Here is a 17,041-nt window from a genome sequence, read left to right on the forward strand (position 1 = left end):
CCGAATTCATCTCTCAGCATGTCCAGCCCATCCATTATCTCAGCCAACCATGGCTAGCGGGAAGGTTCCTGTCTTTTTATGTGGCTAAACCAACTAGGCTCGTAATTTAACAATTTTATTAGTATGTACAGATGGCATACAAGTTTGTTATTAAGACACATGAAAGTTGACATGTTTCAAAAGGCATTTCTGCCAAAAAGTACAGTGCCTTGCAAAAGTATTCATCCCCCTATTTTGTTGCATTACAACCTGTAATTTAAATTGATTTTTATTTGGATTTCATGTAATGGACATACACAAAATAGTCCAAATTGGTGAAGTGGAATTTAAAAAATAACTTGTTTAAAAAAATTGTAAATAATAAATAATGGAAAAGTGGTGCATGCATATGTATTCACCCCCTTTGCTGTGAAGCCCCTAAATAAGATCTGGTGTCACGACTTCCTCCGAAGCTGCCTCCTCTCCTTGTTTGGGCAGGCTTCAGCGTTCGTCATCACCGGTCTTCTAGCCACTGCCGCCTCTCATCGCATCATTCCATTTGTTTTGTCTTGTTTATTACACACACCTGGTTCATATCCCCTCATCAGTACCTGTATAAGTGTTCCCTCTGCCCCCTTATCTTTGTGTGTGATTGTTTATTGTGGAGGTTAGTTTAGCTCGGTGGAGCTCCTTGTATTTTGTATCGCCGGGATATTTCACCCGTGTGCCTTGTTGTTTCCCAGTGCGCCTGATTACGCACTGGAGTGTTTTGACGCATTGCTGCGTACAGCTGTGACTTCGAAATAAACCATTTTATTCTGTGATTTACCCTCCTGCGCCTGACTCCTTTCAAATCACTCGCCACAGAATCACACACCAAGACATGGAGTCAGCAGGAGAAGAGCACATGCCTGGAGTAATGGCGTGGGTCCGGGAGCATTCTACGACGCTAGCCAGCTTGGGAGAAGTGATGGATCGGGTTCTCCAGGTCGTCCAACGCCTGGAGAGGAGAGGACCCGACCCGTCAGGACCAGCTGAGCTTACCGGATCCAGCTACCAACACCCCAGCACCCAGAGGGATTCATCTATCCCCACCTAGGGATTAGGAAGGGACCTGCCCGTTCCACCCCCCCTCAACCCAGATTCAGTTCCGATGGAACTGGGTGGTGTAGCGATCCGTGAGAATGGAGGACGACAGCTCCAGTGTCACTCTTGTGGCAGGAGAGGACATGCTGCTGCACGCTGTCATCAGGGTTCTTCCGGGTCTGGAGGCGGCAGGCAGGGCACTCTCGCGTCACCCCAGGTAGCGCAAACCCACACTCGTTCAGAGCCCTCTGCTGTGCACTGCACCATACACGTCACCTTCCCTGATTACACAGTAGTTTCCCAGTGTAAGGCGCTGGTCGATTCAGGCGCAGCTGGGAACTTTATGGACAGGTCGTTGGCTCATAGTCTAGGTATTACTTTGGTTCCCCTATCCATTCCACTACCCATCAAAGCAATTGACAGTCGACCATTAGGGTCGTTAGGTAAGTTACAGCACCAGTCCCAATGGTTACGCACAAGAACAATAGAGAGCAAGTCAAATGTTTTATTATTGAGTCTTTTGATTTCCCTGTTGTGTTGGGTCTTCCCTGGTTAGCACTACACAACCCCACCTTTTCATGGCCGCAGAGGGTTCTCACGGGGTGGTCCCGAGAGTGTCAGGGTAGGTGTCTAGCTGTTTCCGTTGGTGCAACCATGGTGGAAATTCCAGACACTACCTCCACCGTGCACATTCCCCCCGAATACCTCGATTTGGCGCACGCGTTTTCCAAAACGCAGGTGACCAAATTACCACCTCATCGGGCAGGGGATTGCACGATAAACCTCTGGGTAGAAGCTGTGCCCTGTTGCAGGCTGAAACGGAGACGATTGAGACATACGTCTCCGAGTCCCTGCGCCAGAGGTTCATACGTCCCTCCACTTCACACTTTTTTTTGTGAAGAAGAAAGAAGGAGGTCTGCACCCTTGCATTGATTACCGAACATGAATGCTCCATCCATCTTCCAGTCCTTTGTGAACGAGGTGTTTCGGGACATGCTTGGTCGCGGTGTAGTGGTCTACATCGATGACATTCTGGTGTATTCCGCTACGCGCGCCGAGCATGTGTCCTTAATTCGCAAAGTGCTGGGCCGACAGTTGGAACATGACCTTTATGCCAAGGCAGAAAAGTGTCTGTTTTTCCAACAGTCCATCTCCTTCCTCGGATATCGCATTACCACCTCAGGTGTGGAGATGGAGGGAAATTGCATTTCAGCCATGCGTAAATGACCGACCCCAACCACGGTAAAGGAGGTGCAGAGCTTTATTGGCTTTGCCAACTACTATCGGAGCTTTATCCGGGGCTTTGGCAAGGTCGCAGCTCCCATCACCTCTCTGTTGAAGGGTGAGCCGTCCTGGCTCCGCTGGTCTGCTGAGGCTAACAGGGCCTTCAGTAACCTGAGGGTTCTGTTCACCTCAGCCCCGGTACTGGCCCATCCCGAACCATCACTACCGTTCGTAATGGAGGTGGATGCGTGCGAGGTAGGGATAGGCGCTGTCCTATCTCAACGCTTGGGCACGCCACCCAAGCTCCACCCCTGTGCCTTCTTCTCCAAGAAGCCCAGCCCGGCGGAGCAGATCTACGACGTTGGTCATCGGGAGATGTTGGCTGTTGTCAGAGCCCTGACCATGTGGAGGCACTGGCTCGAGGGGGCGAAACACCCTTTCCTCGTCTGGATGGACCACCGTAACCTGGAGTACATCCGGGCTGTGAGGAGGCGGATCCCTCGCCAGGCCAGGTGGGCCCTATTCTTCACCCGGTTTGATTTTACACTGTCTTACATCCCGGGTACGAAGAATGTCAAGACAGACGCACTGTCACAGCTGTACGACACAGAGGAGAGGCCCATAGACAACACCCCCATACTCCCGGCCTCTTGCATTGTGGCGCCGGTAGTGTGGGCGATGGACGCGGACATAGAGCAGGCGTTACGCACAGAGCCATCTCCACCTCAGTGCCCAGATGGGCTGCAGTACGTGCCATCTCTTGTCCGTGACCGTCTGATCTATTGGGCACACACGTCCCCATCCTCTGGTCACCCAAGTATCGGCTGTACAATGCGCTGCCTGACCGGAAAGTACTGGTGGCCTACCATGGCTAAGGACGTGTATGTCTCCTCCTGCTCTGTGTGCGCCCAGAGTAAGGCACCAAGGCACCTCCCAGCGGGTAAGTTACATCCCTTACCAGTTCCACAATGGCCATGGTCCCAATTGTGTATTGACTTTCTTACTGATCTTCCCCTCTCTCAGGGTAACACCACCATCCTGGTCGTTGTGGACCGCTTTTCAAAAGCCTGCCGCCTCCTTCCTCTGCCCGGTCTCCCCACGGCCCTGCATACTGCGAAGGCCCTGTTTACTCACGTCCTCCGGCACTACGGGGTGCCAGAGGACATAGTGTCTGACCTGCGCCTGACTCCTTTCAAATCACTCGCCACATCTGGTGCAACCAATTACCTTCAGAAGTCACATAATTAGTTTAAAAAAGTTAACCTGTGTGCAATCTAAGTGTAACATGATCTGTCACATGATCTCAGTATATATACACCTGTTCTGAAATGCCCCAGAGTCTGCAACACCACTAAGCAAGGGGCACCACCATGAAGACCAAGGAGCTCTCCAAACAGGTCAGGGACAAAGTTGTGGAGAAGTACAGATCAGGGTTGGGTTATAAAACAATATCAGAAACTTTGAACATCCCACGGAGCACCATTAAATCTATTATTAAAAAATTGAAAGAATATGGCACCACAACAAACCTGCCAAGAGAGGGCTGCCCACCAAACTCACGGACCAGGCAAGGAGGGCATTAATCAGAGAGGCAACAAAGAGACCAAAGATAATCCTGAAGGAGATGCAAAGCTCAACAGATGAGATTGGAATATCTGTCCATAGCACCACTTTAAGCCGTACACTACACAGAGCTGGGCTTTATGGAAGAGTGGCCAGAAAAAAGCTGTTGCTTAAAGAAAAAAATAAGCAAACACGTTTGCTGTTCGCCAAAAGGCATGTGGGAGACTCCCCAAACATATGGAAGAAGGTACTCTGGTCAGATGAGACTAAAATTGAGCTTTTTGGCCATCAAGGAAAACACTATGTCTGGCGCAAACCCAACACCTCTCATCACCCCGAGAACACCCTCCCCACAGTGAAGCATGGTGGTGGCAACATCATGCTGTGGGGATGTTTTTCATCGGCAGGGACTGGGAAACTGGTCAGATTCGAAGGAATGATGGATGGCGCTATATACATGGAAATTCTAGAGGGAAACCTGTTTCAGTCTTCCAGAGATTTGAGACTGGGACGGCTGTTCACCTTCCAGCAGGACAATGACCAAACATTCGAGTGGTTTAAGGGGAAACATTTAAATGTCTTGGAATGGCCTAGTCAAAGCCCATACCTCAATCCAATAGAAAATCTGTGGTATGACTTAAAGATTGCTGTACACCAGCGGAAACCATCCAACTTTAAGGAGCTGGAGCAGTTTTGCCTTGAAGAATGGGCAAAAATCCCAGTGGCTAGATTTGCCAAGCTTATAGAGACATACCCCAAGAGACTTGCAGCTGTAATTGCTGCAAAAGGTGGCTCTACAAACTATTGACTTTGGGGGGGGTGAATAGTTCACTCAAGTTTTCAAGAAAAAATATTTTGCATCTTCAAAGTGGTATGCATGTTGTGTAAATCAAATGATACAAACCCCCCCAAAATCAATTTTAATTCCAGGTTGTAAGGCAACAAAATAGGAAAAATGCCAAGGGGGGTGAAAACTTTCGCAAGCCACTGTAAATGTTTACGTTCAAATGCCTCACCTGTGAAGCAGTATGTTTAGGCTATTTACTCTATGGTACCAGCAATAAACATGAACACTATGTTGGCAGGTGAGTGAACTTTTCGTGTCTGTGTGTGCGCTCCTTAACGTTCCGACCACCACTATACCCAATACCCAATGCTCCTTCCCCCCAGTCACATAGTGGGTTCCCCATAACGTTATATGTTGTGTAAATCAAATGATACAAGCCCCCCAAAAATCCATTTTAATTCCAGGTTGTAAGGCAACAAAATAGGAAAAATGCCAAGGGGGTGAATACTTTCGCAAGCCACTGTATATCATGTTGTTGTTTCTACTGTAGGATACCCTATGTACAGTACCAGTCAAAAGTTTGGACACACCTACTCATTCAAGGGTTTTTCTTTATTTTTTACTATTTTTTGCATTGTAGAATAATAGTGAAGACATCAAAACTATGAAAAAACACACATGCAATCATGTAGTAACCAAAAAAGTGTTAAACAAATCAAAATATATTTTATATTTGAGATTCTTCAAATAGCCCCCCTTTGCCTTGATGACAGCTTTGTACACTCTTGGCAATCTCTCAACCAGCTTCACCTGGAATGCTTTTCCAACAGTCTTGAAGGAGTTCCCACATATGCTAAGCACTTGTTGGCTGCTTTTCCTTCACTCTGCGGTCCGACTCATCCCAAACCATCTCAATTGGGTTGAGGTCGGGGGATTCTGGAGGCCAGGTCATCTGATGCAGCACTCCATCACTCTCCTTCTTGGTAAAATAGCCCTTACACAGGCTGGAGGTGTGTTGGGTCATTTTCCTGTTGAAAAACAAATGATAGTCCAACTAAGCCCAAACCAGATGCGATGGCGTATCGCTGCAGAATGCTGTGGTAGCCATGCTGGTTAAGGGTGCCTTGAATTCTAAATAAATCAAAGAGCGTGTCACCAGCAAAGCACCCCCACACCATAACACCCCCTCCTCCATGCTTTACAGTGGGATATACACATGCAGAGATCATCCGTTCACCCACACCGCGTCTCACAAAGACACAGCGGTTGGAACCAAAAATCTCAAATTTGGACTCCAGACCAAAGGACAAATTTCCACCGGTCTGATGTCCATTGCTCGTGTTTCTTGGACCAAGCAGGTCTCTTCTTCTTAGGTCCTTTAGTAGTGCTTTCTTTGCAGCAATTCGACCATGGCCTGAATCACACAGTCCCCTCTGAACAGTTGATGTTGAGGTGTGTCTGTGACTTAAACTTTGTGAAGCACTGTGGGCTGCAATTTCTGAGGCTGGTAACTCTAATGAACTTATCCTCTGAAGCAGAGGTAACTCTGGGTCTTCCATTCCTGTGGTGGTCCTCATGAGAGCTAGTTTCATCATAGCCTTGATGGTTTTTGCGACATGCTCTTGAAGAAACTTTCAAAGTTCTTGAAATGTTCCGTATTGACTGACCTTCATGTCTTAAAGTAATGATGGACTGTCGTTTCTCTTTGCTTATTTGAGCTGTCCTTGCCATAATATGGACTTGGTCTTTTACCAAATAGGGATATCTTCTGTATACCACCCCTACCTTGTCACAACACAACTGATTGGCACAAACGCATTAAGAAGGAAAGAAATTCCACAAATTAACTTTTAACAAGGCACACCTGTTAATTGAAATGAATTCCAGGTGACTACCTCATGAAGCTGGTTGAAAGAATGCCAAGAGTGTGCAAAGCTGTCATCAAGATAAAGGGTGGCTATTTGAAGAATCTCAAATATAAAATATATTTTGATATTGTTTAACACTTTTTTGGTTACTACATGATTCCATATGTGTTATTTCATAGCTTTGATGTCTTCACTATTATTCTACAATGTAAAACATTTTACAAATAAAGAAAATCCCTTGAATGACTGTCACGGTCGTTGAGAGACGGGGCAGACCAAGGTGCAGCGTGGTATGCGAACATGTTTATTACACTGAATACACACTGACAAAACAACAAAGGTCAACGAAACGTGACGTCGGAAGGCTATACACAAACAAGCCAAACTCACCGAAACTCAAACAAGATCCCACAACCCAGGCAGGAAAACTGACTGCCTAAGTATGATCCCCAATCAGAGACAACAAGCGACAGCTGCCTCTGATTGGGAATCACACCCGGCCAAACATAGACATACAAATACTAGACTCTAAACATAGAATATAAACAGAAAACTCACACCCTGACCCAACCAACAAGAGTTCTCTCTATCAGGGCGTGACAGTATCCCCCCACCCCCAAAGGTGCGTACTCCGGCCGCACCGACCTGACTATTTAGGGGAGGGTCCGGGTGGGCATTCAGCCTCGGAGGCGGATCCGGCTCCGGGCGTGACGACCTCTCCCTCTCTGCCTCCCCGTTGCGCCCCTGGTCTAGTCTGGACCTCGGCACGATGCTTCCCCTCTCCTTCCTCCCACGACGCACCAAGCCCTGTCTGGACCCTGGTGTGGGAGACCTGAACCTGGAGAGGGGCTGACGGCTGGGCCTGGATCGGCAATCCTCCCGCGATGCACCAAGCCCTGTCTGGACCCTGGTGTGGGAGGCCCCAACCCTGGAGAGGGGCTGACCTCTGGGTCTGGAGTGGAGCCGCTGACCGGAGCTGAACTGGACCCCGGTGGAGCGGACTGCTCTGACTCCGGAGTGGAGCAGCTGACCGGTGCTGGACCAGGCCCCGGTGGAACGGGCAGGGGCCGTGCTGGACTGGGAACACGCATCACTGGCTTGGTGCGAGGAGCAGGGACGGGGCGTACCGGGCTGGCAACACGCACCACTGGTTTGGTGCGAGGAGCAGGGACGGGCTGTACTGAACTGGGAACACGCACCACTGGCTTGGTTTGGGGAGCAGGTACAGGCCGTACCGGGCTGGGGACACGCACCACTGGTTTGGTGCGAGGAGCAGGGATGGGCCATACTGGACTGGGAACACGCACCACTGGCTTGGTGCGGGGAGCAGGTACGGGGCGTACCGGGCTGGCGACACGCACCACTGGTTTGGTGCTAGGAGCAGGGACGGGCCCTACTGGACTGGGAACACACACCACTGGCTTGGTGCGGGGAGCAGGTACGGGACATACTGGACTGGGAACACTCACCACTGGCTTGGTGCGGGGAGCAGGTACGGGCCGGGCCGGACTGGGGACACGCACCACTGGTCTGGTGCGAGGAGCAGGCATGGGCCGTACCGGACTGGGAACACGCACCACTAGCTTGGTGCGAGACACAGGCACGAGGTGTACCGGACTGGGAACTGACGTTAAAGATCTCTGACTGTACCAGTCTTTTACTCTCCGCGCCCAGTCCTCCTCCATTGAGGACTCCTCCTTGAGCCCCCACGAGTCCCTCTATCGATCCCCAACCACCCTTTTAGCCCGCCCAAAACATTTTTTTATTGGGGCTGTCTCTCTGGCTTCCTCCTCGGCCGGCACCTTCTGTGTTTCTCTCCTGCCTGGGCTTCCTCCTTCGCCCAGGGTCCTCCACCAGCCAATATCTCCTCCCAAGTCCAAAATGACTTCCCAGGGTGTCTGCTCCTGGGCACGCTGCTTAGTCCGTTTTTGGTGGGATCTTCTGTCACGGTCGTTGAGAGACGGGTCAGACCAAGGTGCAGCGTGGTATGCGAACATGTTTATTACACTGAATACACACTGACAAAACAACAAAAGTCAACGAAACGTGACTTCGGAAGGCTATACACAAACAAGCCAAACTCACCGAAACACAAACAAGATCCCACAACCCAGGCAGGAAAACTGGCTGCCTAAGTATGATCCCCAATCAGAGACAACGAGCGTCAGCTGCCTCTGATTGGGAATCACACCCGGCCAAACATAGACATACAAATACTAGACTCTAAAAATAGAATCTAAACAGAAAACTCACACCCTGACCCAACCAACAAGAGTTCTCTCGATCAGGGCGTGACATCAACTAGGTGTGTCCAAACTTTTGACTGGTAGTGTAGCTGGAAAATAGCTTAGCATTAGCTCATTATAATCAGTAGAACCTTCAAAAAAGTATTTTACACACATCATAGGTGTCCATTACAATCTATGCAATAATCGGAATGCATTATTTGCCACCAGTACTTGAAAATATGTGAATAAACCTGTAAATACATTATGCTCCATACATTCAAAACATACATACAAACTGTATGCTACAGTAGAAACGACAACACGATATACAGAAAATAAGGCACTTACTTTGATAGGAACTCACACATGTCCAAAGTTACTATTTGTAAGGAAAACAACAAGGAAGGCAATGCCAGGAAATGTGCCAATTTGAGCAAGACTGCGCAAATGTCTGCATACTTGATCTGTGGAAACATTGGTGAAGACGTGCTTGGGCTCTCCTCGAAGAGAGAAGTTTGTCCCGCTCAGTAAAGCCTCAAACATAAATTGTCCACAACACTGAAATGGGCTACTTCTATGTGAATTAATGAGGAGGCAGAACACACCTCAATTCAAACTGTTGTTAGAAAATAAAACTTGTTAGAAAATAATTTGAAATTGACTAGTTGAAACATAGCCTATAGATAATTAGCAGGCAGCGTGTGTTAACTGTCCTGTTGCGTAACAATCACATTTTGGAACAGTGAGTGCATTATGACATCACGTGCATAAAACAACTCACGCTGGGACGACCGTTAGAGATATTTGGAACTCACGTGTGAAAAGGTTAAAACTGCTAACTTTTCTCTCTGTCTCATGTCAAAATTTGTAGAATTACAGGATATTAGCATTAAAGCTGCAACAACAACAAAAATTGCTCTGCCCCATGACAAAATTTGTAGAATTTGCTTGACAACTGCAACATTTTCTCTCCAATGTCAAGTGATGGGCCTTTAAAATGTTCCCGAGACTTGGTTCTTCGGGCCATGCACTGCCAAAGTCATAGTAGAACTCCTTGTATGCTATTTCTATTCATGAAGGGGTCCCTGATGAATTTGCTATCACAAAAATGGTCCCCGGCCCAAATAAGTTACAACCACTGTTCTAGTGGAACAACAGAGGCATTGTTCCCAGACTGCTGGCTCGGTAGCATATTTCCTACCAGTGGGTGTCTTTCATCTTTTCCTGCCACACTCGACCATGCCAAAAGTGAGGCTACATTGTTATTTTTTGGTGTGTGGGGGCTGCTGGAGGCATTAATTGGAGTCATGCCTGTGACACACTCACAGATTTATTCAAGAAATCTATGGTCACAATGGGAGTTGTCAAAAATAATTTGTGAATACAGCAGTCTGGTTTGCTGCCTGGTCAATGATTGAAAGAAAAGATGTGCTTACATCTTACATAAAATAAAATGTTATTTGTCACATGCGCCGAATATAACAGGTGTAGACCTTACTGTGAAATGCATACTTACAAGCCCTTAACCAACAATGCAGTTCAAGAAATAGAGTTAAGAAGATATTTACTAAATAAACTAAATTAAAAAATACAATAAAAAGTAACACAATAAAATAACAATAATGAGGGGGTACCGGTACCGAGTCAATGTGCGGGTAGGTAGAGGTAAAGTGACTATGCATAGATAATAAACAGTGAGTAGCAGCAGTGTAAAAACAAAGGGGGTTGTCAATGTAAATAGTCCTGGTGGCCATTTGATTAATTGTTCAGCAGTCTTATGGCTTAGGGGTAGAAGCTGTTAAGGAGCCTTTTGGATCTAGACTTGGCGCTCCGGTACTGCTTGCCGTGCGGTAGCAGAGAGAACAGTCTATGACTTGGGTGAACGGAGTCTTTGACAATTTTTTGGGCCTTTCTCTGACACCGCCTAGTATATAGGTCCTGGATGGCAGGAAGCTTGGCCCCAGTGATGTACTGGGCCGTATGCACTACCCTCTGTAGCGCCGGTCGGATGCCGAGCAGTTGCCATACCAGGCGGTGATGCAACCAGTCGGGATGCTTTCGATGGTGCAGCTGTATAACTTTTTCAGGATCTAGGGACCCATGCCAAATCTTTTCACATCTCTTGAGTAATTAATGTTCTGTGAACATTTAGCATAGTGACCAGTCCCTCACTAACCAGCTGTGCTCTCCTTGTACCAAAGCAATACTTCTTTGTTCCCATCTCTGCTAAATGTAAGCACAGAATCAACAGCAAATTTTGCATCTGCCACTCCCAATCCATCTCTATATTAGAAGCCACTGCTGCACTACTTTTCAGTACTTGTTCAGGGTCAAGCTCCTTGTCAATCAATTGCAAGGTAACGCCCGAGCCCGGCGCATTGACGGAACAGGACACTTTCAAATAGTTCTCTGACAGGGGGTGATGACATCTGCCAAACTATGTAGACATACCCTCCAGAGACGGTAACCAAGGTCAACTCTACCCGCTGCCAAAATTGTAAGTCTAATGGAATTCAGTTTGCTTTCAAAACAGCCAATATCCCTACAGACGGCTTAAGTCTATTCAAGTGCAGGGCTGTTCCAGCTATGTACAAATCCTCAAACACAGCTACAGGTAATCCAAATGTATTCAGTTTGGAAGTGCCAATATGAGCTGCACCCGAGATGAAGCCACCGCAAGAATGATAATGCACTAATTACCCAATAGTAATGCACTGATTATGCCAACAGTAATATTTACACCCCTCATTTCATTTCCTCTCATTTAGTCATTTCAGAAATGCTTTTTCATCAAGACATTTCCCAAGGAAATGTATGCCTAGACCTATGCAATGTTTTTTTTTTATGTAACATCACAGTAGTTACATGTATTCTATTTCACCTCAATGTTTTTGAAAATGCCAATGGATTACTTCAAGTGTGCAATGAGCACATAAACCACTGGCAGAAGTGCAGCTGAGAAACAAGAGAGACATGAGGAAAAGATGCTGTAGAGGAGTAAATGACAGGTATTTGCACTGACAGGTAATCTTAACGTGAGGCAGACATACTCCACCCTTCATGTCTAGACTGCACCTTCTCTCCCATTCAATGTCAATGTTAGCATTGGGCTATTTACAGTGGTGTGTTTACATTACCAAATGTATGTGCTCTTTATATTTTTTTGTCTCCTCTGGGAAACTCTGTGCTTGGACTCGGTGCTCAGCTCCATACTGAGTAGATTTTCAGCTCTAGGCCTAATCCACCGAAGAAATAGCTAAAGAAGTCCTCATTATATTGCATGTGCTGGAGCAATTGTACAAAGGCAGCTGATAACATTCATTACACTCTACTGCTATCTAAGAATCTCTCATGAATTGAAGTTTCATTGAGGCATTTCATTTTGCAGCAGATGAGGAAATAATGTTCTTGGGATTGGTTGGCTGTGTGTCTCAAGACAGTTATTTGGTCACTGTTTCACAGGTGGAAACATGCAAATTGTTACATTAAAATGGCCCAAGCTGAAAACATAAAACTGTATTACGAACATGTCACTGCTATTCATAATTTACATGAATCCATAATTGGCATTGACAATCAGCATGCTGGCTATAGTTTGGGGCTATAAGGCCTTGACTGGTAGATGAAGTAAAAGTGGACAATCCACAGGTGTTCCCTATCCACATAGTATAGGAAGATTATTCCACACTTACTATTTAAAGGACAAGAAGGGCATTTATTGTGATACTAAAAGAAAAGGCACGCACGTTTCACACCTTTGGCTGGATGGGTGACACTCCCCACAGGGACATATCGATGACAATGTGAAGATTTATTTAGCTGTGTCCTTGAAAAAAGACACTCAGCATACTGACCTCAAGAGGACATTGATTCTGCTGAAAACAATAGGCCCTTACAAAGTGCCTGGGGCAATGTTGATACTGCAAATGAGAGAGAAGCTACTGCCTGCCTGGATGCTTTCTCAGCCAATGCAGAGCTTAAAAAACTGTGACCCAGTTCCCTTGAGAAACTCCCTCTTGCCTCAGGAGAATGTACATTCGCTGCCCAAAATGACAAACAGCAGGCAGGCGGTGGCATGCTCTTGCCAAATTCAGTGCTCCGACGTTCAAGTTGTGCTGACAGCAAAAACATAAACACTGTTATTCACCTCACTTGAGACTCTGAGGTGGTGTGGGGGAAATAAGTCTGCATGGACTGCTTGTGGCGAGGAGACAGACTGTGTTTGGTGTCTCAGTGCGGGAAAGTGCTTGTGTGGTCAGTATATTCTCAGGTCTATTTGTGTTGCAAGTTACTTTAAGTAAAGAATCATCCATTTTTATTTGTCAAATAGACCGTAGCTGTCAGTGTAGGCCAACTACTTTAATGCGAGTAACTGTACATTGCAACAGTACATTCGTTCTTTGTTAAGATTTGTCAATATGGGCCTCCCGAGTGGCGCAGTGGTCTAAGGCACTGCATCGCAATGCTAGCTGTGCCACTAGAGATCCTGGTTCGAGTCCAGGCTTTGTAGCAGCCGGCCGTGACCGGGAGACCCATGGGGCGGGGGACAATTGGCCCAGCGTCGTCCATGTTCGGGGAGGGTTTGGCCTGGCAGGGATGTCCCATTGCACACTAGCGACTCGTGTGGCGGGCCAGGCGCAGTGCACGCTGGCACAGTCGGCAGGTGTACGGTGTTTCCTCTGACACATTGGTGTGGCTGAAAAGCAGTGCGGCTCGGTTGGGTTGTGTTTCGGGGGACGCACGGCTCTCAAGTCCATACAGGAGTTGCAGCGATGGGATAAGGGGTACAAAATGAATAAAGATTTGTCAATGTACAACTTACACTAACTGAAAACATTTTTTCCCAGAGAAACTTAAATTATTAAAGAATAAATGTATATTCCAAATCCTTTTGATGCTGTTTCACCAGTTTTACAGCTATACTGTAATTTCCAATTAAAATATAAACTGAACTACTATGGAAACAATTTAACACAACAACAGACTGGCAATGTGAATACAAGCTGCCAAGCTGGTAGCTGCCGACAGCATGGGGCTAACAGCTATATAAACCACCCTAGTAAGTCCAGCCATCAAATGTTGGGTAATCATTGCCTGATAGGGAGAGGCATTACTTCCTACACAGAGCAAAACATGCAATATGCTGACTTCAACAAATCCCGCACCACACACAAGACTATGACCCTCCATTTCCTGTAGTCCACGATCAGCTCCTTTGTCTTGCTGATGTTGAGGAAGAGGTTGTTGTACTGGCACCACACTGACAGGTCTCTGACCTCTTCCCTGTAGGCTGTCTCATCGTCGTCGGTGATCAGGCCTACCACCGTTGTGTGGTCAGCAAACTTAATGATGGTGTGCAGAGGGAGAGGGAAGTGTTGCAGGGGGAGGTGTTTAATCCCAACCTAAAGCTCAATGTGTAATAAGCTACAAGAAAAGGTGAAGTGGTCATTATGTAGCTGAGCCTCATTGGAGATGTGAGCCAAGTGGAACAGAATGTGAATGTCATGGCCGATCATTACTGACTGACACACATCACACTCATACACATCCCGAATAGGACTCCATCTTCTGTAATAAAGATTATAGCCTATGTATCAGGTTGCATAACAACAGTCAACAACAGCAGTTCCCTTGGAGAAAGTTACTGTAGTAGAAGGACTGCTCTAGCAACGAAGCTCAGACTGATAGTAAAGGAACTGCACTAGCTGCCAAGCTGAGACTAAAAGTAGAGGGACCACACTAGCAACCATGCTGAGAGTTATCGTAGAGGGACTACACTAGCAACCAAGCTGAGACTGATAGACATCTATAGAGTCATCAGCCATCCACAGCCAAGTCTTAAATGACCCCGGACCGTAACTCTCCCAGCAACCACCACTAAACACGCCAGACAGGTCTAGCTTTTCCAGCAGACAAATATCAAATTGTGGCCGAGCATCAGCAATCAACCACAGCGGAGCTCTGGTGAAACACTCACACGTCAGAGTCAAAGGTTACCGCCAACCAGGGCCTTTATTCTCATTCTCGTTCCATGTGTGGCCACTGTTTTAAGAGCAGGTTTTATGGTTCAACACCCCACTTGTTTTCCTCCATGGCCATTCTGATTAGATGGGGATCCTGAGGCGAGGCTTTGATCACGGGCCCCACAGGGCCCAGCAGTCTGCACTGCATGTCATCACACTGCCAGCCAGGTCCAGGAATGACAGAGGAGAGGGCCATTTTGTAGGGCATAATAGAGAGAGAGACAGAGAGAGAGAGAGAGAGAGAGAGAGAGAGAGAGAGAGAGAGAGAGAGAGGCGGCCGCCCTAAAATAAGCAGCTCATTTAGGATTCACACACTAAATGGAAGGACGACACATCCTGCCCTTGACCTCCATATGCTAACATGTAGTTAAATCGGAGATGAAGAGGCGAAGCGAGAGGTTTCACTCTCGCCAAAATCTGTCCAAAATAGGCCCAATGGGTTTCTATGGGCTTAATATGCAGACCTATGCTTGTCGCCTGCCTCCCCGCCTGTCGGACGACTCCTATTGTTAGGGCGGAGACGTGAGCATCTCATCATTATATACAGATCTCTGGTTAAATGCAGATAGAGAAGCCACATGCAGGAATGTGAGATATGCAAATGAGCTGTTTGGGGTGATGGGAGAAAAAGCTTAATGGTTTAAGTAGGAAATAGAGTTCCATATGAACCACCACAGCATGAGGGGGCTGTGCATTAGAAAACTATTTTGGGTTTGTAATGACATGGTAATTATATGGTAATGATGCTGGTAAGTATTGATTAAACAAAGTTTTAGAGAAAGTGATTCAGTATCAGTGTAAAGCAAAAACCTGCAAATCGTTTACATAGAATACATTAATGATGGACAGAGTACAATGCTAGGTCACGTAGTGTATGCTTCATCAAATAATGTTCAATTAACTGCAACATTACCTGGGTGCAAGCGCATCGGCTATTTATGCACTTATGCACAGGCACACACCTCATCACAACAACAACAAACAAAAGCTTGATTCCAAGTTGCACATGCTGGAAAGAAGAAATAATTAATTGGACAGTCTCTTCCAACTTATGCATGTGTCACCACCATATTTATTTGACTTTAAAGGGGAAATTACTAAACAGAATTTTTGAATTTGACAGTCTAAATCAGTGGTGTTCAAATGGTCAGCAAATTACATCACCTGGAGTGCCTACCAATGAATGAATGGACCCTTTTAAGATCCTAGAGAAAACCTCTCTCAGGGGACATGACATTTCAGAGTGGTTTCGCCCTTAAACACACATGGGCACACTTGAAAGGGAAAGGTAATTCCTACTACCTATCCCGGATAATGCTGTTTGAACTGAATAAACGTATTCATTTATTGCTGTTTAAACTCAAGCAAGATGTGCTTTGTAAGAGGAGTAGGTTTGAGTTCCATAAGTTTATGACCAGGAATGGATATGTGAGAAATTCTCAACACCTTTATTTCTAACTCAAACCATGTTAAAAGTGACAAATGAACACACATTCCAAACACACAACTTACCGTTTTGTTCCTTTAAACTTGGTTGTTGGAATTTGCTGATGTGACTTGATTCAGCTTCTGAGCCATGTTGTTGGAGAAGCGATACAAGCAGGATTAATAATGGAAGGATCATTTGGATTAGTGGCAGAAGGCGATTACAATGCACTGTTCACCGGACGTTTTGTATCACCATGCACAACCGTTATTTGGAGGACACCAATGCTGTTTTGGAGACATTTGTAGCGGATAAACGCAGAGTAAAATCCACATAATCTCATTCAAAACCTGAGTCCTTTGGGGAAAAAATGTACGTCATAAAAATCCTGTAATATCCACAATAGGAAAACGTTGAAACCAATGGCGGTCTCGCGCGCCTTGTTGGTTCGGATGCGCACCTGTTGGCTTTATGGAAAGTTGGCTTGGAAGTTAGAAAATTGCTGCTGCGCTTGAACTAATTTACATATCCAGCTTGAAGTTCCATCAAAGGGAAACAAATTAGTTATATATTGAGTGAAATATTTCGTCAATGCTGAAATGTACAACTTTTTTGCACAAGAAGTTCGATACTGTAGCCTGCGCGCGACGTTCAGTTTCCAAAATCTCTGCCGTCTGCAATTCCAGTACAAAGACTAGCAAGCATTACATTAAACTTCACATTCATCGCAGATACCACGAGAGTGCAGCGCAATTTGATGCAGTTTGTAAAGTGGATGATATTGCATAGCACACATAACTCAAGTTGTTTGGTGAGGTCTTGGTGAGGTTGCTGGAGACTGGAGCTATTAACTGTCG

The 17,041-nt window shown here is 46.3% G+C and overlaps 1 protein-coding gene across 1 annotated transcript in view; it reads right to left on the reverse strand.

Annotated features, from left to right (window-relative positions):
* The window catches only part of pdgfc (platelet derived growth factor c), a gene marked incomplete at its 5' end in the record, with an annotated part of 128,407 nt that extends 111,965 nt beyond the window's left edge, over window positions 1-16,442 (reverse strand). The window contains 2 exon segments of the mRNA XM_084147214.1: window positions 16,271-16,418; window positions 16,422-16,442. Of these exon segments, the coding sequence (XP_084003340.1) occupies window positions 16,271-16,418; window positions 16,422-16,442 (169 nt within the window).
* Window positions 16,443-17,041: the final 599 nt, after the last annotated feature.

The sequence above is a fragment of the Coregonus lavaretus genome, assembly GCF_964263955.1.
Source record: "Coregonus lavaretus genome assembly, chromosome: 29".
Lineage (NCBI taxonomy): Eukaryota > Metazoa > Chordata > Actinopteri > Salmoniformes > Salmonidae > Coregonus > Coregonus lavaretus.